The following is a 25,118-nucleotide window of genomic DNA, read 5'->3' on the forward strand; positions in this document are numbered from 1 at the left end:
ACACATTTTTCTACACAGGTTCAAAATACCTACCGAGTGATAACGGTTAGTCAAAGCTACAATCATTCCTTGATGCATCTTTACTGATCTTTTTCTTATTGTTATGAAAGACATTTGCCTTATTCCCACAGAGATGCAGCGCAAAAAAAGGCTGTAATCACGACCAGAGTGAGGAGGAGTGGGTGATGTGGGCAGACTTGGCTGTGAGTGGACTCCAGCACCACGGATCTCCGTGTGAATGTATTAGTGGGTAGTCTGCTGTAGGCATGGAGGTATGGAAGGCACAAACAATTATTGTGAAAGGGTGAGAATTTTTATTAAGGGGAAGGAGGGGAGCTGCTATAAGGAAACCGTAACATACTGTTTATTTACTCCCCTCCTCACCTCTCCGTCTATTTTCCTCCCAGATGGAAGTTAAAACAGTAAAAGAAACGTTGTATAAGGATCATTTCTTTAAGTGCACATGGACTCAAAGGGCAGGCATGTAGGGCCTCTTCAAGGCTTTGTTCCCCTGACAGTGCTTTTCTCAGTGTGTGTGGGAGGCTCACCGTGTGAGGATGTGTTAAAGGCAATAGCATAGGCAACCGTGCAACACTATCTGTGAATGTGTGTACTTCGGTAGTGGCCTCGTGGTGTGTGTGTGTGTGTGTCTACAATTCTCAATTATGTGCCTGTAGATGTGCAGCAGTGCCTTTTTGAAACGGCACTACTCGAGAGCCTGCTAGCTTGCGTGGGTGAAGGAGTGCACATGTACTGTGTGCATGTGCTCAACGACTTTATTCACATCCAGTCAGCATTTGTGTCTTTTCCCCGCTCATCTCGCTCTGTTCACGGCACACGTACGAGCAGGTGAACCCCGCTCCCCTCGAGTCACAGTCAGGATTCTAGCAGCACCTGATGGAGCTTAACCATGGCGGGTCCGTTTTTTTCTTTCTCTTCGTATTTCTCCACTTTGGACTGTAAGCGTTTGTAGTCCTGCAGCGCCTGCTCCCGACGCTTCACCGCCATGTTCAGGCTCGGGAAGACGCCGCTGTACCTGAAACGAGCCAGCAAACAGAAACGTCAAGCGACGGCAGACTTCGCCAGCAGGAAAATAAAAGAAACTTTGTGAAATATTCAGATTCTGCATTCCATCACATCTCCATAAACGTCATCATGATTTAATGAAATTGCTCTCAACATCTTACTGTAGAGGTGCTCTCAGAGGACAGCTCTGCATTAAGCTTCCTCTCATCTATTATCTAATTACTATAGTTCAGAGTGGCATGAAACAATTCACTTTGTGACAATTATCATATTCCAAATGAAAATATATTCTTGCAACAAGAATCCTGGTCTTCTGCACTAAAAATAGGAAAGCATTCATCTGTAACTTAGCAACAGGAGTCGGAGCTTCATCCTGGGACTTGTTGCGCTGGGTTTATGGTTGACGGGGAGCAGGAATACTGTATGCAAATATATACATATCACATCTAATATGATTTTATGAAAAACAGACATGTCTAGTAAAAAGAGTAAAGGAGCCATTAAAACAGTCGTGCTATTTCATCAAGAGTCTGGATGTGAAACTTCTTTGGGTGAAATGGCCGCCAGCATCACCAAAACTCGGGCAAAATCCATCTTTGGTTCTTTTTTTTTAAAACCAAAACAGAAACCAGTAAAAGTGTTTTCAAAGGCAGACTCCAGAATTATTCACACAGGTGCCTACTACATATGAGTCAGGAGTAAAAACAGTCGTAATGAGGAATTAGATCAACCGTTTTTCAATGAGTCATTTAAAGCGTTTTATCAGCTGCGTAGGCTCGCTACTAGAATAGCCTTCTTTTTCTCTACCCATAGCGTTATTAGCCACAAAATGTGTGGGCTACATAGTTTACGTTCCTCTCCACGCCATCTCTTGCCCTGCTGTGTGTGTGCAGCAGTTGCAGGAACCACTAAGAACTCGTGAACTGGTTGTGAAATCCTAAACAACAACTCTGTCTGAAAAGAACACCTACAGCAGGCTGATGGGGCAAGGGGGAGAGCTGAGGCTTGCTTTCAGACAAACAGGGATCATTTCCAGCAGGAAGTTGAGCAAGGAGTGGTCTTGTAGTGTATAAGTGACATCACATAGCTCAACAGGGCCCAGCCCCACGGCCCACGCTTTACCGCTATTTATAAAATCCCACTTTGGCCCAGTTTACGGCAGGGGTGGATGCCGATCCTCAAGTCTACTATCTGCTCCAGTGTACGCATACTTCTAAGTGCCAAGGGATTATGTAACTACCCTCTAGGCATGACCGCTCTCCAACATATTTGTTCTGTGCTGACAATGCAGCGGCAAACCAGCTTTTACACGACACAATGGATCATAGATAAATCACTGGTGTCGTTCACCTGCTGCTTTCTTTCTCACGACAAGCCCCAATGCATGTTTACACCTGATAATTAGGCAAGACCGCTGGTGGTAGTAACTTTATTTAAACACAAAGACTTTACATCCCAACCATCACAGTTGAGATGAAGCAGGAAACAGTAGTCTATTAATTAACCCATTCCATTCTCGTTTCTCCATCTCAGAGACTCGGCTGTTTCCGGAGTCATGTGTGAAAGCATGCAACATTCCTGGGACAGTTCGCTCTAAAACCACCCCGACCTGGGACTTTTCCCTAGACTTCCTGATCCTGGCTGAACTACTGGTCAGGTTTGGTTTTGTGTGAGGGTTTCCTGGTTAGACGCTGAATGCGGGCTGAGGGCACACTGCTGTCCATGTGACAGGTCAGGGTGCGGTGAAGTGGCTGGATGGAAATAGCGTATGAATCCATGTGTTTTTTATGAGAAGTTGCCAATCCACAGACGGGCCAGTCTGAGCTGTCAGCCAAGCCCAAGTCTGGTCCAGACTTGGGCTTGGCTGAGGCTGGCCGTCCCCTCTCGACTCTCACTATCACATAACTCACTACTGTAAAGAATGCACGAGAGCTCTAAAAATAGGAGAATGTGTTTACGAGTGCATTGCTGCCTTTTCGTTTGAGATAAAAACTAAAAGTTGCATCACCTGGTAAAGCTCTCATTCACTCGGGTTTTCAGTGTGGTCTCTTGGATAAATGAATGCCCTGTGAGTCAATCTCTGTGTGGGGAAAAAGCTCTCGCGCTCCTGTTTCCGGAAGCAGAAGTTAGTCGGAGTAGTAGGAGGCGGGAAACACTCATTATTATCCATGACACACAAACATCTGATCTCTGATTGGCTAACAGCAGAGCAACTCTTCCACTGCCTCTGTTCGCGCTTTATTGATTACAAAAATGCAACGCTGATGTTTTATCTCCACAAGACTGAATTTGTTCTGCCGTGTTGTGGAGTTGTTACTGCTAATGGTTAGCTTCTACTAGCCGATCCACGATCCGCTCTCCCCTGGTAAGAAAAAAATCAACACAGCCTTTAGCTGTCGCAAACAAACTTATGGGCTCGACACACGGGAGGCGACAAACGACCGCGATCAGCGAAATATGTCGCTGTCGTTTTTATTACCTGACACACGGGAGGCGATCCGCGGCCAGCAGCAAAGCCGTCTACGCGTTCTGTTCCATGGCGAAATCGAAACTTCCGTTGTTTTGTTTGGCTGTGTCAGGTTGGAGGGAATTAAGGTTATTTAAGCGGTTCAGAGTTAAAAAAGCGGTACATATGATGTTTCACAAGGTGCTGCTAGAGTTATGTGAAATCTTACTTCTGATTTTACTATAAAACATAATAATAATCAACTTCTCCTCCATGTTTGCTCGGAGATGTGCGGAGCATCCTGTCCGCTCATTGGTCAGTGAATGAAACCTCCGTTGATTGGTCCTCGTCCGAGCGACAGCGATGAAAAGTTGAAAATGTTTCAACTTTCTGGGATCGCGTCGCTGGGTCGCCTGTGCACGACACGTGCACGAGCGCAAAATTTCACACGCACGTTTTTCGCATTTCGCTTGGTAGGAGGGAGACCCACGATTATCGCTTTGTCGCGCATGTCTCATTGAAAATGAATGGAGGAGAGGCGATGTCGCCTCCCGTGTGTCGAGCCCATTAGACGAGGCCATAAATGTCAGCTTCTGTGAGGCAGAAGATGATGGATCATTAATCCATCTATCAGATAACAGAGAGTTGTTGAACATTTTAAAGGTAAAGACCCACAGTCATCATCACACACTGGTGAAATGACATCTCTACATTTGACCCTTCCCTGTGGGAAGCGGTGAGCTGCAGACACGGCTGCGCTCGGGAACTGTGGTGGTTTAACCTCCAAATCCAACTCATTAAAGATGTCAAGCAAGGAGGCATTGGGTCCCATTGTTAAGGTCTTTGGTATGACCCGACCGGGATTTGAACCCCGATCTCCTAAAAGCACACACTCTACCACTAGGCCACTGAGAAGGTTCAGCATGCAAATACCAAAAGTATTTCAAAAAGTAGAAGTATTACACAGTTTCTCAAAGTAAAGTATTGTTAGGAAAACAAAGTGTTCAATGGCTGTGAACTGTGAGAACCTGAATGTCTTTTTTGTCTTAAAAGTTTTTTCATGTTCATTAAAATCCAACTCACAAACCATAAACACAAAATGATGTTCAGACAAATTTAAATCTTTGTATCCCCGACAAAACCCTGAACCTCCATCATTCAGTTCAGCAGCTAAGACCACATACCCCCTCCTGGCTTTAGGCCTTGAGACGTGCTCCAGGGCCAAAGTCCTCCTCTGACAGAGAGAGGTGATGGTGGTTTGTCCAGTTCTAGCTCAATCTGGGGCAAAGGTCTGAAAACAGGCCTGACTTTTGTCTCACCCAAAGGAACAACGGAGCAGAAAAGGGCCACAGCGGAGCACCAGATAATACAAATGCTTGGATGCCCACGCACACCCCTCCCCTCACACAAACACAGTGATGTCATCTGGTGACCCCACAGAGTGGATAAAACTCACGATGGAGCCTAAGAGAAAGGATGAGACACGGAGGGTGGAAAAGGAGTGTTTATACATTTGTTTTCTGCTCATTTCCACAGATGAAGACAAAAGGATGGATGTCAAAAGCTTTAACACAAGTTACACACGAACAAAGCAGCGTCAACTAACAAACAGACTGTATACAAATGACAAATATACACAGTACTAAGTGAAAGTCTTCCATTAATATAACAATCTTCTTTTCAACTCGTCACTAATTGTATTTACGAAGCCACAAGATCACAAGCCAGAGGATTGGGAGAAAAATTAATGAAGGACTAATGGAATCTTAATGGAAGCTTTAAAGCACACCAGCTCTGGTATTTTATTATTTTACAAACAGCATCTTTGTCAACTAATAACTAGTAATGCTGCCTTTTAGAGAGGTTAAAAGTAAAACAGAGAGGTCAGTTTGGTTTGGCGTTTATCTAAAAAGCTGCTTCCTCTGCACTATTTTAGAATCACGTTAAAGGAAAAGTTGCTTTATGGTTTAAAAACATCCCCTTAAAGTCTAGGCTGGTGTTAGCCTATTGCATATGCATGTGTGTGTGTGTGTGTGTGTGTGTGTGTGTGTGTGTGAGTGAGTGAGAGACAGAGAGAGAGCAAGTGTACGCTGTCCTGAGACAGTTCTTCCCTAACCAATCCACGGTGTCGAGCCCAGGAAGCTGGGCCCTTTGCCATATTCTGAGCCTGCCCACACGTCCGCCTGCCGCCCACCAGGAAGAGGAAATTAGAACCATTCCATCCTGTCATTGCTCTGCCACCAGTGCACATGAGGGAGACAAGGCTGTTCACACATGCAGACGCTGGTCATACAACGATTCCCTTTGCATCAGCAATTTAAAAATGAATAAATATAAAATAAGAAAAATCAACATTAATCTGCTGTAGACGCTGTATGCTTGTGTACTCTAATAAAACACATGTTTAATCTCCTGGGAGGAGCCAAGAGCAGGAAGAAATACCTTAACTAGCACTCCGGAAGACGGGTTGGATGGTCCAGCCACTCCCTTCAGTAACTCTGCATCGCATTTGTGTGTGTGTGTGTGCGTGCGTGCGTGCGGAGTTACACTTGAGGACTGGTATAGCACTCACTGCTTTTCAAATGGGGGAGAATATTAGGAAGGCCAAAACACACTTCCCTCCAGACACACACACTCACCACAGCTCATTCTGAGTTCCTACTTACTGACCACTAGAAAGTTTCTTCTGATCCTGGAACACATACATCCGTTGAGGTTGTTCATCTCTGCTCTGCGTTTCATTTGATCCGTTTTCAGATAAAATGTTAATTTGATTCACAAAACAAAATTACACATCACAATCATCACACCATCTTCTGATAGAGTTTGAGTTTGATTCAACATACTGAGACAGAATCCAAAACAATATGAAAAGAATAAAGAATGATTTTTATGTCAGCCAATGAGACAAATGCCCCCCCCCCCCCCCCCCCCCCCACTGCCACTTCACTGATGAGATAAAAAAGACAGTTGAACAGCAGGAATGGCAACAGAAGAAGAGTCTGCGGGAGATCTGTTCTTTATACATAAACATCTTTTCAGCCATTTTCTGAAGAAATCAATCTGCTTGCAAACTCCACCGTATAATTTTCATCCCTTTACCCATGCAGAGCTGCTCTATAAATCAAATCAACACACAAATGCAAGCGAATATAAATTGGTTGATCTGTATATTAACCAATTTGACTTATTGGGGGTGTGATGTTAGTCATAGGAGTCTGGAAGGCACAATACAAATACAAACCACTTACCATTTATTTACCATTCATTCACAAAATTGAACAAAAAAGTTTTGAAGGGGTCAGATCTTGTTTTACTTTGCAAACTGCTCCTTAAGCCTCTTTAAAGCTCATAAAACTTTGTTGGGGCTAAAAATGGCCCAGGAGCCCTAAGAAATGGTCAAATACAACCCCATAATAAATCCCTACAAGCTCCACAGAGCTTGAGGCCAATACTCAGGCTAGCATTAACAGTAGCGCTGGCTAGCATAGTTCTGCTGTTAGCATCACTGTACGCAGACGTTGAAGTGGGTTAGGACTAGGGCTGACCGATCTATCTTTTTTGGACCGAAATTGCGATTTCAAACTGCATGATCACATGACCGTCAAAGCTGCGGTTTTAGCGGTTTTGACTGATCCAGGATCAGTTGTGTAACTTTTTTTTTTTACATCCGGGGTTTCCCCCTATGTTATGGCGGCGGCAAAAGCCTGCACAGGGGAGGGGGGTGGGGTGTATCATCCAGAACCGAGCCCAACTCCACAGCTGACAGAGCAGCACGTTCAGGTTATTTTCCTGTTTTATGTTTCCACACAAAGCGCTGCTAGAGCCGATGATAATGGCACCGTAGGTGAGCCCGGGACAGAGAGAGAGAATGTAGTTGAGTAACCCCCAAATTCCACTACCTCCGCTCCGCTCCGACATGAACGCCGGAGCAAAATCGGTCCCGTTCTAGTCAATCAGAGCAATTCCACTACTGCGGCCGTGCTCCGGCCGTGCGGCGCCCTCTGTTCCGGCGTCCGGCAAAAATAGAATCGATCCTATTTTTGCCGGACGCCGGAGCACCTCCGCAGTAAATGGACAGAAATCACAAACGCCCAACAGGAAAAGGAGCGAGCACAACTTCCGTTTTTCACAATACATCGATAAACAAAAGGCGTTTTTTGTTTCATATGCACAGATTTAACAACTTTTAACAACTATCAATGGCGGCTGAAGTTTAAATGCACAAAAGTAAGCCATAAATACAGTTTCCACTATCAAAGTAGTCACACTTTGTTGATCCAAACACTGCTGATCTCTCAACACAAATGATGGGCAGATTAAACAGTTCATTTCGATGATTCTCCCACACAACGGGTGCTTGGCTCTAACTTCCGTGTTTATTGCTCGGACTGTATCGCAAGATCTCGAAAATCCCGCGCATGTTTGTTTGCCCACCTCAGGTCTCCGCACCGGAGCGGAGCCGTTGTAGAGCGGGTACCAGTAAAAATTGAGTTAGGAAGCGGGGGCGGACCGGAGCGGAGCGGAGGTAGTGGAATTTGGGGGTAAGGGAGAGAGAGACTCCTCCCACATCGGAGCAGGTTCAGGCTGACTTCTAACGCCTGGTTTATGCTTCATCAGCGCGAGTGCGGAGTCGCACACTTTAGTTGACTTGAAAGTTCAACTTCTCTTTTAAAAATGGTTTTAATGTTTCTGATGGCACACGTCAGTTCAAACAAGCTAAGGTGTCAGAATGTGTGCGTCTCTCTCTCTGAACTGACGTTTTAGTGAGGAAAAACTATCAAGACGGCTTTGAAAAATGTGCAGCCAGCCTGCCGCAGTAATGCAGGGAAAACTGTTCATTTTGTTATTTAATACATTTAAAATCTATTTCTACCTACAGATATCCTCCATGCATTTTTGGAGTAGAACATGTTTTTATAAAGCTCCTCTCTAGATAAAAATCACAAGCACAAGTTGCTTCACAAACACATAAAAAAATAAAAAGAAATAATAATGGGAGAAAATATTAATAGCGTTTTTATTGTATGATTAAATAGTGAATATTAATGTGAATGAGTTGTTGTACTTGATTAGAATCTAGACCATCTTTTCCCGTAATCCACAGGATGGATTGGCACTAATGTTGGACCTCTGTTTGCAGAAAATCGTGAATTGAACCGAAATCGCAATTTCTGCTAGAAAAATTGCAATTCAATATTTTCCTAAAATCGTTCAGCCCTATTTGGGACATACAAATGTAAGTAGGCATGTCTAAGCTGATGATGCGTTAAACAAGCTTTTCTCAGAACCAACCATTTCTTCCTCGCCGTTACAACTCAGAGACAGCACAGACATTTAAAAAAATATCCTCTAACTTGCCATTTATTATTTCCCCAAAAAGAATACTGATTAAAAAAAAGTCTCTATTGCGTTACCCAAAGATACACGTAATCCTGAGTTGTAACAGAATAAATAAAAAGTAGAAGAAGAAACAGCAATTTAGCAACGTATGAAAAATACTCACTTTTTCAGAGGGTCAATAACGGTCTTCTGGATCTGGTTTACCTGTAATAATCAAAAGGACAACTATTAGTAGAGCATCAAGGAAGGGTTAAACATGTAATTGTCAAAGTGTATCACATGAGCACTGATTTCAGAGCTAAACAGTCCTTACATTTGTTGCAAATTGGTGTGACACAAACACCAGCGGTTGTGTATGATTCAAACAGAGCAAACAAACAAAAAAAGAGTGGAAAAGGGGAGGGGGCAGGCATAGAAACTTTCATGACTCTTTTATTGTACTCAAGCCCCGAGGAGAAATCTCTGAATATTCATTGAGCTTGCGATACAAACGGATGGAACCGTCAGGGGACGGACATGAAAGCAAAACCCAGCTGATTTCAAATCCTGTGCAGGGTGGGCTGTCTTACGAGATGAAAGTTCTTAACAAACAAACATTTTAACAATAACGGTTTAAATTTTCAAGCGTTCACCTTCTGGTAATCAGAAGCGACAAGGGAAGGAAGGAGGGTAGAAGGAGGTGTTAAATGGAAGTAAATGAACACCGCTTCTCGAGGCCTCCAGCCTCAAAAGCAAGAAGTTAGAGCACAATTAATAAAGTTTTTAGCATCATTAACAATGCAGATTTCAAAATGACTGTTAATGAAAGAAAAAGTGAGCGCTACTGAGCTGCCTCAACAAGGTAATCAACTGAAGGATGAAGGGAGCAGTGAGGGAGTTTAGGGATTGAGATGTGAGGCGACTTCAGCAGAAGAACGACGAGCAGCTCCAGAAGCCATATGTTCCACTTCTACTGGAAGGACAGTCAATCACACAACAGCAAGGAAGCAAGATCACAGCTGTGCTTTGTAAAAGTGCCCTGACCATCTATGAGAACATACAGCAACACACTCTGCTTCACACAGGCACATTTCCAAGTACAAAATGGTTGATGGTGGTTTGAGGGAAAACAGAGAGCCAATAACAAATAAGAACATGGGAATTCACATTTTCTTTGTTTTACATATTCACATCCTATCCCCCTCCCCGACCGGAGCTGCGCTGCTGCTTTTAAGGTGAGAGCATGCAGTGAGGAGGGAGAATAAGAGCGGCCGATTTGCTTAAGCATGCTGGTGCCCTCTACCCTCTGCCCCTCCCCACAGTGAGGGGGGGTAGCTGTGATATTCCTCGGAGGCCCCGCAGAGCCTGAGGCCGATGCTCAAGCAGCAGTCTCCATCAGTGAGTCACGGGGCAGAGGCCATCCCGGCACACAGGCCTCCCAAAAATATACACAGATCGCTGAGGAAATCAATATCCCTCCAAACGGAGCATCTTCCACTGTGCCGCCGCCATCTACACTGGGGCTCGGCTTCGGTAGCAGTGCGCCGGCGGGGCTGTGCGCCCTTCTCAGCCCCAGAAATAAACACACAGACCTGGGCCACTGCTGCCTTCATTATCGCTGCACGTTTTATCTGCTGGCTCTCTCACTTGCAGGCCCGGCGGCACCACATCTCGTCTCAGCACGGAGAAGAGCAAAGGGTGGATGCTTTTGTGTCTGTTTTGCTGGAGCCGTTGATGCCGTCAGAAACAACAGCCAGCTTGAAGGGAGAAGTCAGAGTAGTGTTCCAGTGAGCTGTGCTGGATTATAAACACCTAGCAAACCTTAGAGGTGATGCACACCGAAGACTGACCAGAAAGTTCTCACAATCGCTATTCTGCCTTTGGCTCACTTTCAGCCACTCTAAGAGTAAAAAAAGAACGTGTAAGGCATACATTTTCACTGGGTGAGATTCGGATAAGAGCAGACAAAATCAGATGTGGCCCAGCTGTCAGAATCCACTTTTTGACGTGTGAAGATGATTTCAAAATAGTGTTCGAATCACATGGAAGGCAAGTGGTGGGCTTAGAGTATCAAACACAACTGATCAGTTTACAGTCAGGGGTGTGTGTGGTAGCATCTTCCCTCCTTTTAGCCTTCAACTGATGGCAGTATAACAAGTTTACCTCATAAAACTGCATAATTTCTCAATGAAAATAGTAAAATAAAATAAAAAACGATGACAGAATCACTCTCCTGGTCACACAACTCACCAAATGAACCAAATGAACCCAGGTCAGAAAAACCACAAACTCAGTCCAACCTACATTTTACTTTGTCTAGTCGTTTTAAATGGCCGCTGTAAAACTTGATGAGTCTGTCTGAGCGACAGCAGCCAGGAGGTAGAAGTTACAGAATAAAGCTGCTTTTCTTCATCTCAACCATTAGAAATTATGACACAACATTACAGGTCCTTCTCAAAAAATTAGCATATTGTGATAAAGTTCATTATTTTCTGTAATGTACTGATAAACATTAGACTTTCACATATATTAGATTCATTACACACAGCTGAAGTAGTTCAAGCCTTTTATTGTTTCTAATACTGATGATTTTAGCATACAGCTCATGAAAACCCAAAATTCCTATCTCAAAAAATTAGCATATCATGAAAAGGATTTCTAAATGAGCTATTAACCTAATCATATTAATCAACTAATTAACTCTAAACACCAAAAGATTCCTGAGGCTTTTAAAAACTCCCAGCCTGGTTCATTACTCAAAACCACAATCATGGGTAAGACTGCCGACCTGACTGCTGTCCAGAAGGCCATCATTGACACCCTCAAGCAAGAGGGTAAGACACAGAAAGAAATTTCAGAATGAATAGGCTGTTTCCAGAGTGCTGTATCAAAGCACCTCAGTGGGAAGTCTGTGGGAAGGAAAAAGTGTGGCAGAAAACGCTGCACAATGAGAAGAGGTGACTGGATCCTGAGGAGGATTGTGGAGAAGGACCGATTCCAGACCTTGGGGGACCTGCGGAAGCAGTGGACTGAGTCTGGAGTAGAAACATCCAGAGCCACCGTGTACAGGCATGTGCAGGAAATGGGCTACAGGTGCCGCATTCCCCAGGTCAAGCCACTTTTCAACCAGAAACAGCGGCAGAAGCGCCTGACCTGGAATACAGAGAAGCAGCACTGGACTGTTGTTCAGTGGTCCAAAATATTAATAATTTTTTCAGATGAAAGCAGATGTTGCATGTCATTCGGAAATCAAGGTGCCAGAGTCTGGAGGAAGACTGGGCAGAGGGAAATGCCAAAATGCCTGAAGTCCAGTGTCAAGTACCCACAGTCAGTGATGGTCTAGGGTGCCATGTCAGCTGCTGGTGTTGGTCCACTGTGTTTTATCAAGATCAGGGTCAATGCAGCTAGCTATCAGGAGATTTTGGAGCACTTCATGCTTCCATCTGCTGAAAAGCTTTATGGAGATGAAGATTTCATTTTTCAGCACGACCTGGCACCTGCTCTCACTGCCAAAACCACTGGTAAATGGTTTACTGACCATGGTATTACTGTGCTCAACTGGCCTGCCAACTCTCCTGACCTGAACCCCGTAGAGAATCTGTGGGATATTGTGAAGGGAAAGTTGAGAGACGCAAGACCCAACACTCTGGATGAGCTTAAGGCCACTATCGAAGCATCCTGGGCCTCCATAACACCTCAGCAGGGCCACAGGCTGATTGCCTCCGCATTGAAGCAGTCATTTCTGCAAAAGGATTCCCAACCAAGTATTGAGTGCATAACTGAACATAATTATATGAAGGTTGACTTATTTTGTATTAAAAACACTTTTCTTTTATTGGTCGGATGAAATATGCAAATTTTTTTAGATAGGAATTTTGGGTTTTCATGAGCTGTATGCCAAAATCAATATTAGAAACGATAAAAGGCTTGAACTACTTCAGTTGTGTGTAATGAATCTAATATATATGAAAGTCTAATGTTTATCAGTATATTACAGACAATAATGAACTTTATCACAATACGCTAATTTTTTGAGAAGGACCTGTATATATTTATATCAAAAATAATGAATCAACATGTTTTGTGATACGTTTAAGAAATTTTTTAGTTTGTAGTTTCTGCTTCCCTCTCAATCTAGCACTTACTAATTTTGGTGCACTATTATAGTCTGAGAAATAATCACCGTTTCACCATTACAGCGATTATTTTACATTAATTGATTTCCCACCTAACATTTATAAATCACACACACATTCTATAAAGTATTGATAAAGTTTATGATTTCATTATATTAAGGTTTTAAACTCTAGAAGATATTTATTGTAGCTTTTAAGAGATTCAGTTTAGAAAAATTCATTTATATAATCAAAGTAATCTCTGTAATTTTGAAATGACCCTAAATTGTTTCTTCCGGCTCTTGGAGAGTAAAGACACATTTTTTTCTCCTCTCCCTCCCTCCTTACCCCAAGGCTCTTTGTCCTGTCTTTGTGTGCACGGCGCTTTCTGCATTTTTTCTGGAAACTGGAAATTATTAAAAATGGATCTGGCCAGTTGGCCTCTCAACGCGATTGACAAAATTTTTTCAACGATGAGAACGGGAGAAGGGGCTCCAGGATGCCCCTCTGGAACAGGGCCAGCTGGGTATATTATGGACTCCTGGAAACAGTGGAACCTGATATGCCTCTCTCAACTGTCTGTAGAGGATTCTGAAGATGTTTGGATATTCGTCGTTTTGGTGTTGGGATTCCTGCTGTTTGGCCTGAGCAGTTACCTGGCTTGCCAGAAAATTAATGAACTTTCGAGGAATATTGGCTCAATCCCGGAGCTCAGGGATGGAATGCATCGTGCTGTGAACGCACAAACTCATAATTGTCGAGATGAGTCGTAAGCTTGGAACTTTGGCTGAGATTCAGGCTCTGGCACAGAAGGTGGATTCCATCAAGGAGCGAGTTGACGGATCAGCACGGATCGGGATAGATTAATTATGCCATTATTGGATCTAGAGGGGTTGAAGACCAACAGAACACTAAGGCAGAGAGGAAATTATCTCTGTCTGTCCTCAAAACAATTCTTATCTGAATCTGGTGCCCTTAGAGCCTGTGAGGCTGAAGTGAATACTCCCCCCTCAGAAGAAATGTGTAATGCTGCCGTCGCTATGGATACTCTTTCTCTCTATCCCAGCCTGGGCGGGACTGTGACCGGTGAAGGCCGTGGAACCGTATCTAGCAGTCAATGTGCCCTCCAACCCATTATCTCCCTCCCCTGTCCAAACGGAGGTGATGAGCGCTGCTCCATGCGGCTGCACGCACTGAAGTGAAGACAGTCCTAACCCTACCTCCCCACCTAGTGGACACTTATGTTGTGTACTGTCTGAAGTATGTGTGCATATCTGTCTGAGGTGTTTTTTGCATAGCAAAGCTACCCTCTCTGTTGAGGGTAACTCTGAAGTGCCTTTTTTCACTCCCCCTGACTCTATCTTCATATAAACCCTCTTGATCTATTACGGTAGCGCGACGCAGGTTGCGAATGACCACAGTCACCAATTCTTGTCATGTGTCTATGTATGTATGTCTGATCTCAGAATTGTGTGTATTGAATGTGTGTACAGAAACTCTAATTTCCCTCTGGGATTAATAACGTATTTTTGAATTGAATTGAATTAGACTTGCCTAATAGCCTGTTATGAGTTTCTGTAAAAAGACAAAAAATGTTTATTCAAGTCAACACTAAAGGACGGAGACCTTCATGAAATGAGATGCAAAATTCCTACTAGTGCATTTGTTATAAATATCCTTAATTATCATTTCTACTAGTTCAAATCTATATTTTCAAAATTGACTAATAAGAATATTATTTGGACAAGGATAGGGTTGTCACGGTAACCGGTATAGCGGTAAACCCCGGTAAAAACGTTGACAATAAAAATAACCGTCCAGTTTTTAAAAAACTATATTATCTCGGTGGGTTTACCGTGGCCGCGGTTTCGGCGCGATGACCCTTACCAGCCACCGTCGCTTCAGCTGAAGTTCCCGCGGCGCGCACACGCACTTTTTTATTTGCAACGGCACCAAAACTTTGAAGCTGAAATAATGGCCGAAGGAGGAGACGGCAGCGCCCAGGACATCCATCAGCCCTCAAAGAAGACTAAATCGGAAGTATGGGCATATTTTGGATTTCTGAAAAATGCTGAGGGACAGTTAATAGAAGACGGCTATCCCGTTTGCAGAACGTGCAGGAAACAAGTGTCTGCAAAAGGCAGCAACACTTCGAATCGAATGGCACATCTGCGTGACCATCACCCACGTCTCTACAGCCAGTGCAAGGTAAGTTGACATTAGCATTTTAGCTTAAATGCATGACGTGAGAACTTTTGGTTGAGGGAGAATGCAACGAGTCACTATATACTGCAGCCGCAGCGTCCTCTGCCAGCATTTAAACCGTGTCACGGACACCCTGTTGCTGGATGAAGCATCTTATTTGTTGATGATGAAGAGAAATATACAATTAGTTCCTTGTCATTGATTTGTTTACTTATTCAATGCCATTTATACTTGAACATTTGGATTTGATTACATAGTGTAGTAGTTATTTTAGTAATTTGTTTAAAGTGGCTATTTGTTTTAAATACATATTTTTTAAGGTTGACTTGTACAGTGCTCAAGTCAAGTGTGGACTGGAGTTTTAGATTTTCATTTTGATAATGAAGAAAACAAGTATATGAGAAAACAAGTGGTGTTTCTTTGATTTGTTTACATATTGTTTATGTTTTGAATGTTTGGATTTGTATAATTTAAACCTGCACTGACTACTGTAACATGTTCCAGAAAAATAAGCTATTTGTTCCTTTACTTGTGAAAAGTTGCACTTTTGCTAAGGCTTTGTGTTATTTTAGGTTTAATAAACACTGTTAAACCTTTTCAGAACTATTTCAGTTTGTGTAGAACAGGACTCAATGCTTTCTGAACATATGCAACACCGTTTAAAAAATACCGCGATAATACCGAAAACCGTGATAATTTTGGTCACAATAACCGTGAGGTTAAATTTTCATACCGTGACAACCCTAGACAAGGATAAATAAAATTATTGCTGTCTGGAACAGGAATTACAAAGAGGTGCTGTTGATTAAATGCTTAATGGCTTGCCGTACTAGCTTGTTATAAACAAATATATGGGAAACGTAGCACAACACTACTAAATGAATCCTTGTTCACTGGATTGTTATAATAGTAATTGGTCTGTATTTGTATAGTACCTTCTTAGGGTTCTACAACCCCCAAGGCGCTTTACAATACAATCATTCATCCATCCATTCACACACTGGTGGGGATGAGCTACAGCTGCCCAAGGGCATACTGACAGAGACGACGCTGCTGAGCACTGGCGTCACCGGTCCCTACAACCACTACCAGCAGGCAAGGTGTGTTAAGTGTCTTGCCCAAGGACACAACAGCAGCATAGGGAGCCTACGTCTCCTCCCTTTCCGGTCGGCTCATGGGTCCCCGGAAGAAAGAAAAAATGAATGCAAGTCAATGGGGCTAAAAATGCTATTTTCTAATCCGCTTTGCCTTTGACCCTGGATCGCACATATGTTGTACTGCAATTTAAATGAAAAGTAATGATGGGTGTTTCGACCACGCCAGTCACGTACTTTGAGATTTATCAGCTTGTAAAAGTTTGTAATTAGCATAACTACAAAAAAGACCTCAGCACGTCGCATATGTGACGCCAACACAATCTCCTCTCCCCAAAGTAGCTGCTACTTTATGGTGGCTCTTTCCTCCTGAAGGAAGGATTTGATGTAGAACTTCTGTTATTCTCCGTGTCTGGTTCGATGACGTCACTTTCGTGAAGCTCATTCGTAGTCCTGGACTTATTTTCACACAAAACCTAGAATAGTGTTTCCCCCCATGCAAAAATAAGCGCTTTCTTGGTATCAAAATGCTTCTTTAAAATTCACAGACATCATATGTGAAATCATGGCACAAAACAAGCGGAATTAGAAAATTGCGTTTTTAGCTCCATTAACTTGCATTCATTTTTTTGTTCTTCTGGGGACTCATGATCTGGAAGTAGATGGGCGTGACTTAGGCTCCGTATTCTCTGGTGGGTCCCGGGATCAAACCTACAACCTTCTCATAACTGGACAACCCGCTCTACCTCCGGAGATACTGCTGCCCATTACTGTAGAATCACTTCAGTCACTAACATTATTTGACTCAGTTGGCACTTATTTGTCTGCGTGATGATCTCAGAGATGATGCCAACAAGATGGGAGTGTTGCAAAGTTCTTTTCTGCAGGATCTGCAGATGGGGGAAGCCATCACCCCGAGTTTCTCCTTTAGCACCTTTGGGAATCTAAAATATGCCCACACAGGAGACTTCCTAGGTGGAAATGGAGCAGTCCCGATGGTTGTTTTCACTGGTTCTGATTCTGCTGCGTGTGCACGTTCAGTTTCACTTTCATCTTTGACAGTGCGGGCCGCGCTACTGTCTTTTATTATTGGCAGTGTCATCTTGACATCTTAATGGTGGGTTAACCACTGTTAATAGTCAACCCTGGTTAATCCCTGCAACCCTACTCATGGTTCAATTTTTAATTGACTTAAATTAAGAAAATAAATAAATAAAACAGTAAATAAATAAGACATCCTCTATAACAAATATCTACACTTCCAGGTGAGACATAATTCAATTATCCTCCATTTTCTATAGCATTCACTTCCTCCCCCTTCTTGGTTTACTGCTGCGTGAAATTATTCTACTAATATTGGGAAAAGCGGTGAATATTTTACTAAAGCATATTAAGGGAACAAGTGTGAAAAATCTAGAATTGGCAGGGAAACGAGTCAAGAAAACAATGATGGAGGGGAAAAAAAGAGTCAGTGGTGTATACCTTCTGATCTCGGAGTTCAGCCATGTTTTCTCTTCCTTTTTTAACTGCCTACCCTTCACAGTGTAGTGCCTTAAGCAACCACACATGTGCTGCCATTATGATTCACATTATAACTACCTGTGGCAACAATTCTAAACACAATCCTGGCAATTGAATAGAAGAGGTTAAAGAACAATTTCTTCTAAAGTATAACTGTGAAAAACGCAGACAGGATTATGCTCCATAGCTCGCAGTTCTGCCCGACAGCACAGAGGAGTAGAAGAAGAAACATTAAAGGAAATGCCTTTTAAATTAGTGAACGCTGTAAAGACGCCAACCAAACAACTATTTTGTACAATCTGAAGAAAAATGTGTTTGCAGGAAAACCTGTTTATTAGGATCTCCAAGTATGAACAGTGATGGGAATAACGGCGTTTAAAATAATGGCGTTACTAACTGCGTTCTTTTTTTGGGTAACGGAATAATCTAATTAATAACTTTTCCCACTGTTGCAACTCAGTTACTGTTACTGGGGACGGAAGGTTGTGCGTTACTATGTGCTTGTCGAACATTGAGCAACAGTGTGAGGCTTTCTGACCGCCACGTCAGATGCAGCCAGGGAGAGAGGTGTCGGTAACGCACTTACAAACATGATGATGATTGGCCGGGTGGGCGGAGACCCTCACTGTCTCAGTCACTGCATGCTGTACAGAGCAGTGATGGGAATAACGCCATTTAAAATAACCGCGTTACTAAAAAAATATTTCTTTCAGTAACGAGCAAACTAATTAATTACCGTCTTCTTTTAACAAAACGTTGTTTCTGTTACTGATAAGGAAATGCGTGCGTTAAGTAGTGCGGTGTGTTGAAGCTGTCATCAGCTGATCAGGAGCTAAAGAGGCACATGTTTTCATCCAAGTGCATCACGGCCCGTGAAGAACGAGGAAGACGTCATGAATAGTCTACGGCTGCAGGTGTGGATCTGCAGCCGTGACCTTCTTAGCGTGACAGCGGGATGTCCTGAAGGTCCGCTCACCTGTTCACCGCTCAGACGTCACGATCTTCTACCTTCCTAGATCATCCAGCTGTAACCTGTTTCTGATCATGTCTTTAGTCCCGCTGTAACACTGATGCATCAGTCTCAAACGTCATGGAGCTCAGGTGTTATTAGAACTACCTGTGTGTGTTTACCACCCAGCTTCAGTTCTTCTGTGGTTGGGTCTGGCCCAAGTTAGTAAATGTAAGTCCTCCATCAGGCTTGTGCCTGTTCTAGTGTCATTTTAAAGGATTTTATTTATTTATTTAACCATTGCTAGATTAGCAGCAACAGAAATGCTACTAATAACACTAGGGCTGCAACAACGAATCGATAAATTCGATGAAAATCGATTACTAAAAGCGTTGGCAACGAATTGCGTCATCGATTCGTTGTGTTGCGCAACTCTTCCAAAAGCCCCCTCCCCTCCTGCCCGCCGTTGCGCGCAGACCGGTGGAGAGCCGGTAGGTGTTTGTAAGAGGAACATGGCAGAAGCAGCGAGACCCCAAAAAAGTAAAAACTTCTAAAGTTTGGGAGCATTTTCAGTTAAATCAGGCGAAGACATGCAAAGTTTGTAGGTCAGATTTAGCATGGCACGGGGATACTACGGTGATGATGCAGCGTCTTAAACGCAAGCATGTCAGAATCATCAGTGAGGAAGGAGAGAGCTCGGTGTCCGGGTAAGTTAAAAACTTTCCAAAAGTGATTCACCCAAGCCCCGGATTATTACACAGGCTAGACATGCCCTAAGCTCGTTAAAAAAAAGTCTACAAAATTGTAAGCGCGACGCTATTAGATAGGCGGGGGTGGGGTGGGGGGGGGACTCGCGCCGCTGCGAACCGGTTCCGCCGTCACATTCCCGCAGAAACTTGTTGATCACACCGGGGCCAGACTACCATGTGGCTTTACAAACACAATGTCCTCAGAAGCGAAAACGCTTTTAAAAGGGAGGGAGGAGTCCTAACTGTTGCTGCAGGCGTGTTGTGTGAGAGTGCAGTTATATACTGGTTAATATATTTTTGGGTTCAGTTGCTTTCATGTGGCCTAATGTGAGTCTATTTGGGATCATTGGAATGATCAGCAGCATTTCTTGATGTGACTTTATGGCAGTTGCCCAGGGCATCATCGCAAGGAGGATGGCATTCATTTACTTTTGTTTTATTTGGTATTTTTCAGTCATTTTTGGAAATAGTGATTAATTTTGATTAATTCACAGCCTATGTTTAATTACATTTAAAAATTAGTTGTTTGACATCTCCAATTATAATAAATGTCTACAGATGAGATCAAACAAAACAGATGAGAATTGCCCTTAAAGAGCAAGTCACCCCCAAATAAACTTTTTTTGCTGATAAACTAAATAAACGAGTGTCTAATCATGCTGCAGACACGTGTCGTCAATAATTTGGCACTTCAGTGCATCTTAGTTAAAATTTAAATATTCTGCCTAAAACTGGCAGTGTTGTGCCGTTGTCAGGTAAAAACTCTGCACTGTATTTTAATTTAAATCTGCCACAGCTATTGGCTAAGAAGTATGCTATGATGTAAACTGGTACATTATGATGCCGCAATGCTGTCGTGAGCCTGAGTGTGTGTGTATTTGTTAGCGGCTCCGCCCTCTCGGTCTGCCAGGCAACAGCATGTGTTGCATTTTTCAAACATGAAGCGGGAGTGGAGTTAGACTCTGGTAGGGGTTGACTTGCTCTTTAAGCTGTTTAACTTGGACCAAGCATTTTAGGTCACAGATAGGTGTAGCTTAGGGTCTCTGTCTATACACCTTATAAGACAATTTAGGTGATGGCATGTTGTTTTTCTGCTATGGAACTGTTTTCTAATAATGTTGTGTTTAATAAAGTGAAGGAATGAGAAAAATAACGTTTCCCTAGCAGTTTTAAAAAATGTCCCTATGTAATCCGATTAATCGATTAATCGTGTCGAGACCCCATACGATTAATCGATTATCCAAATAATCGTTTGTTGCAGCCCTAAATAACACACAATTATGTGAAGCTGGAAAAATTAAAACACTGTGCAAAATTACATTCATTTCTGTAATTTAACTAGACTGAGAGACCATTTAAAGGCTCGGGAACTTTTACAGGTGTTTCTATTTGCTATTATAAACGTTAGCTGATTGGGGTCTTGTTAAACATCACACAGTGACCTTTTAATAGTCTAGATAAGTGTAATGTTCCTGTTAGTAGTTCCTCCTGTTAAGTGCTTATTTATTTAAATAATTCAGGTTTATAAAAAACATTTTGACACACATTTTATTATGTTCCAGTCATTAGTCATTTATATTTCACTATTGTAGTAATTTATAGTAAATTAAGTAAATTCAATTAACCCATTTTTCTTGCATTCTTTAATGAAAAAAGTAACTAAGTAGTTATTTTTCTTGGTAATTAGTTACTTTTATAATCTCGTAACTCAGTAACTGAGTTATTTTTTGACAAAGTAATTAGTATCTATAATTAACTACTTTTTAAAAGTAACTTTCCCAACACTGAGTATGAATGAGGTTTATTCTGCCCTGCTGAAGCCAACTCAGAGGAAGTTCAGGTTTGTCCGTTTTTAGTTTTATAAATTCATGCCCGTTACTAATGCTCCCCCTTTTTAGACACTACATCGGATGAATCATCAATAGGGAAAAAAAGTTTGAACAGAAGCCAAGTATTTGTTTTATGCAAGCAAACCAATATATCTGTGCCCTCCAAAAGCTGTGAGCAACTCTTATGAATTTTGCAGCAGGGGAAAGTTTCTGATGGAGAAGACCCCATCTATTGTACTGGAGTTATTTTAGACATCAGTGAGTCATTAATGCATCAGCTGATAACCAGTGTATTGAGCTTATAGAGGATGATACCACAGATGCTTCTCTGAAAACAGCAGAAGGCAATACATACGGATAGTTTCAGCGTAACATTGACTAACATGTCTAATTTAGACAGAATCTTCTCAGGTTCTTCTCCTGCATGTCTGAAGAGAAACATAGCACCTGATGATACCGTTCTAAAACTCGTACTGAGCGCTAAGAAACGCTGAGAGTGAGATACAACAATTAAGCAAAACTGAGTCTGACCTTCTCCTGATTGAAGGCGTCCATCCTTTTCATAGCCGTGTCCAAAGCAGTTATGGAGTCCAGGAAGGCCTGGTCCTGCTCACACAGCGGATTACTCAAAAGGTCTGCAGAGATCTTCACTGCAGCTTTGGACATGGCTGACAGCATCACACACAAAACAGAAAACTGGTTAAACGTGGTTTCAAACACTTCATGGGCTGTTATGTGGTCCTTGTGTGGGAGGGTATCTAAAAGAAAGTTTCTGTGCACGAGGCAACAAGATGGCCCAATGCTGGCTCCATTGTGAAAATCAGATAGGTTGGCTGGGCTGCCAGCATTATTGAATATTTACCAGAACAAAAAAAATGTTTTTTTTTTCTTCCTGAAAGCAGAAATAGTTTTTAATCTGAACACAACACTTTTAGTAACAAAGCACACATCAGATTATGATTTACTGTCAAAACAAAGTTATTCTGCTTGATCGAGATGCTCTTTAAACAAATGTTCATAAATCTGTATATTTTTATCACTGTAATAAATCTCCTGGCTGTTATAAGAAAGATGTGTTAGTAAAGGCTCATGGAAGTCAAAAGATGACCCTGAGGTCTCATGAGCAAGTAAACTAAGTGTAAATAATCAAGTAATGAAATCAATAAGAGGATCTGTAACATTTTAAGTGCTATTTGTAAGCATTTTCTTCTTCATGGTTCATTGCTGCAAACCAGCTGGCACAGAATCTCTACTTCCTGCGGGGTGGCTACACATCCAGCATGGCAGTCCTCTAATGGGCCATTCCCATCTGTACCGGGTCGGCCCGGGCCAGGTAGCGTAGGTTGTTTACATATCTGGGTGGCCTGGTATTTTTCCGGGCCAACCAAGGCTCATTCTCAGCCCTCTTCTCGAGGGGGTCTGCTTCAGGCCGACCAGGGCCAACACACCCACTGCTTACAGCAAATTCACACCTTCCATTAGAGCAAGCCTCTGATTGGTGGGTAGAATCAGCCCACATGGGCTTAAGACAAGGATGTGTGAAATCAACCGGGCCAGGCTGGGGCCGACTGGGGCTACCCGGCCCGGGCCGACCCGGTACAGATGGGAATGGCCCATAAGTCATTCACCTCACTCTTTGTGAGTCACTTGTCCCACGATCAGACTCCAAATGAACCGCCTCACAAAGATGAGCTTACAGAGATCGCTGAGCTTAGCAGAGCAGACTGCGCAGTTGGCAGCTGTGATCCAAAGCAGCAGAGTAGGAGTGTGTCTGAGGAATACTCAGTGGAGAAACAGCTGACAGACAAACGGTGACCCGGCCAGTCTGCTGGTAGTGATGCATAAGAGATGACGGTCGGTTGGGTATTTCTAAAGCTATCTGGTTCTTCTGTAGTTTGAGTGGAATTGTACTATGATTGACCTCTAAAGGGTAATGATGGCCCTAATGTGACGGTTCACTACCTTTGACTTCATGAATGAAGACAAGTATAGTAGTAGTGTACAGGTGCTGGCCAGTAAATTAGAATATCATCAAAAGGTTGAAAATATTTCAGTAATTCCATTCAAAACGTGAAACTTGTACATTATATTCATGCAATGCACACAGACCAATGTATTTCCGATGTTTATTACGTTTAATTTTGATATTTATAGGTGACAACCAATGAAAACATCAAATCTGGTATCTCAGAAAATTAGAATATTCTAAAGGCCAATGAAAAAATGTTTGTTTCTCTAATGTTGGCCAACTGAAAAGAATGAACATGAAAAGAATGTGCATGTATAGCACTCAATACTTAGTCGGGGCTCCTTTTGCCTCAATAACTGCAGTAATGCGGCGTGGCATGGACTCGATCAGTCTGTGGCACTGCTCAGGTGTTATGAGAGCCCAGGTTGCTCTGATAGTCGTCTTCAGCTCCTCTGCATTGTTGGGTCTAGCGTATTGCATCCTCCGCTTCACAATACCCCATAGATTTTCTATGGGGTTAAGGTCAGGCGAGTTTGCTGGCCAATCAAGGACAGGGATACCATGGTCCTTGAACCAGGTGCTGGTGGTTTTGGCACTGTGTGCAGGTGCCAAGTCCTGTTGAAAGGTGAAGTCTGCATCCCCATAAAGTTGGTCAGCAGCAGGAAGCATGAAGTGCTCTAAAACTTCCTGGTAGACGGCTGCATTGACCCTGGACCTCAGGAAACAGAGTGGGCCAACACCGGCAGATGACATGGCACCCCACACCATCACTGACGGTGGAAACTTTACACTGGACCTCATGCAACGTGGATTCTGTGCTTCTCCGCTCTTCCTCCAGACTCTGGGTCCTTGATTTCCAAAGGAAATGCAGAACTTGCTTTCATCAGAAAACATAACTTTGGACCACTCAGCATCAGTCCAGTCCTTTTTGTCCTTGGCCCAGGCGAGACGCTTCTTGCGCTGTTTCTTGTTCAAGAGTGGCTTGACACACGGAATGCGACACCTGAATCCCATGTCTTTCATGAGTCTCCTCGTGGTGGTTCTTGAAGCGCTGACTCCAGCTGCAGTCCACTCTTTGTGGATCTCCCCCACATTTTTGAATGGGTTTGTCGTCACAATTCTCTGCAGGGTGCGGTTATCCCTAGAGCTTGTACACTTTTTTCTACCACATTTTTTCCGTCCCTTCGCCTGTCTGTTAATGTGCTTGGACACAGAGCTCTGCGAACAGCCAGCTTCTTTAGCAATCACCTTTTGTGTCTTGCCCTCCTTGTGCAAGGTGTCAATGATTGTCTTTTGGACAGCTGTTAAGTCAGAAGTCTTCCCCATGATTGTGGTGCCTTCAAAACAAGACTGAGGGACCTTTTAAAGGCCTTTGCAGGTGTTTTGAGTAAATCAGCTGATTAGAGTGGCAGCAGGTGTCTTCTATATTCAGCCTTTTCAGAATATTCTAATTTTTTGAGATACCAAATTTGGAGTTTTCATTAGTTGTCACTTATGAATATCAAATTTAAATGTAATGAACATTGGAAATACATTGGTCTGTGTGCATTGCATGAATATAATGTACAAGTTTCACGTTTTGAATGGAATTACTGAAATATTTTCAACCTTTTGATGATATTCTAATTTACTGGCCAGCACCTGTAATCGACGCAGTGCTGACATTCAGCAAAGGTCCGGTTCTTCGCCGGGTGCGAGTTGGAGATGGGACCTGAGCAACAGATGGAATCCATTAACAATAATGAGGCCCTGACAGCTATGACACTTTGATGATGCAGACATCCATATTCCAGAGCACAAAGGAGAGGAAATGAAGGAGTCTCTAGCTGCTGTATCCGTCCCCGCTCATCCACCCCCCACGCAACTGACTACTAACCACAGGCCATTTCGACT

At 42.9% G+C, this 25,118-nt stretch overlaps 1 protein-coding gene across 1 annotated transcript in view; it reads right to left on the reverse strand.

Annotated features, from left to right (window-relative positions):
• Positions 1-25,118, reverse strand: part of bin3 (bridging integrator 3) — a 51,468-nt gene that overhangs the window by 3,094 nt on the left and 23,256 nt on the right. The window contains exons 5-7 of the mRNA XM_015972352.3: positions 21,788-21,924; positions 8,979-9,019; positions 895-1,036 (exon numbers count right to left, since the gene is read on the reverse strand). Of these exons, the coding sequence (XP_015827838.3) occupies positions 895-1,036; positions 8,979-9,019; positions 21,788-21,924 (320 nt within the window). The remainder of the gene's footprint in view (positions 1-894; positions 1,037-8,978; positions 9,020-21,787; positions 21,925-25,118) is intronic.

This window comes from Nothobranchius furzeri, chromosome 17 (genome assembly GCF_043380555.1).
Source record: "Nothobranchius furzeri strain GRZ-AD chromosome 17, NfurGRZ-RIMD1, whole genome shotgun sequence".
Taxonomy (NCBI): domain Eukaryota; kingdom Metazoa; phylum Chordata; class Actinopteri; order Cyprinodontiformes; family Nothobranchiidae; genus Nothobranchius; species Nothobranchius furzeri.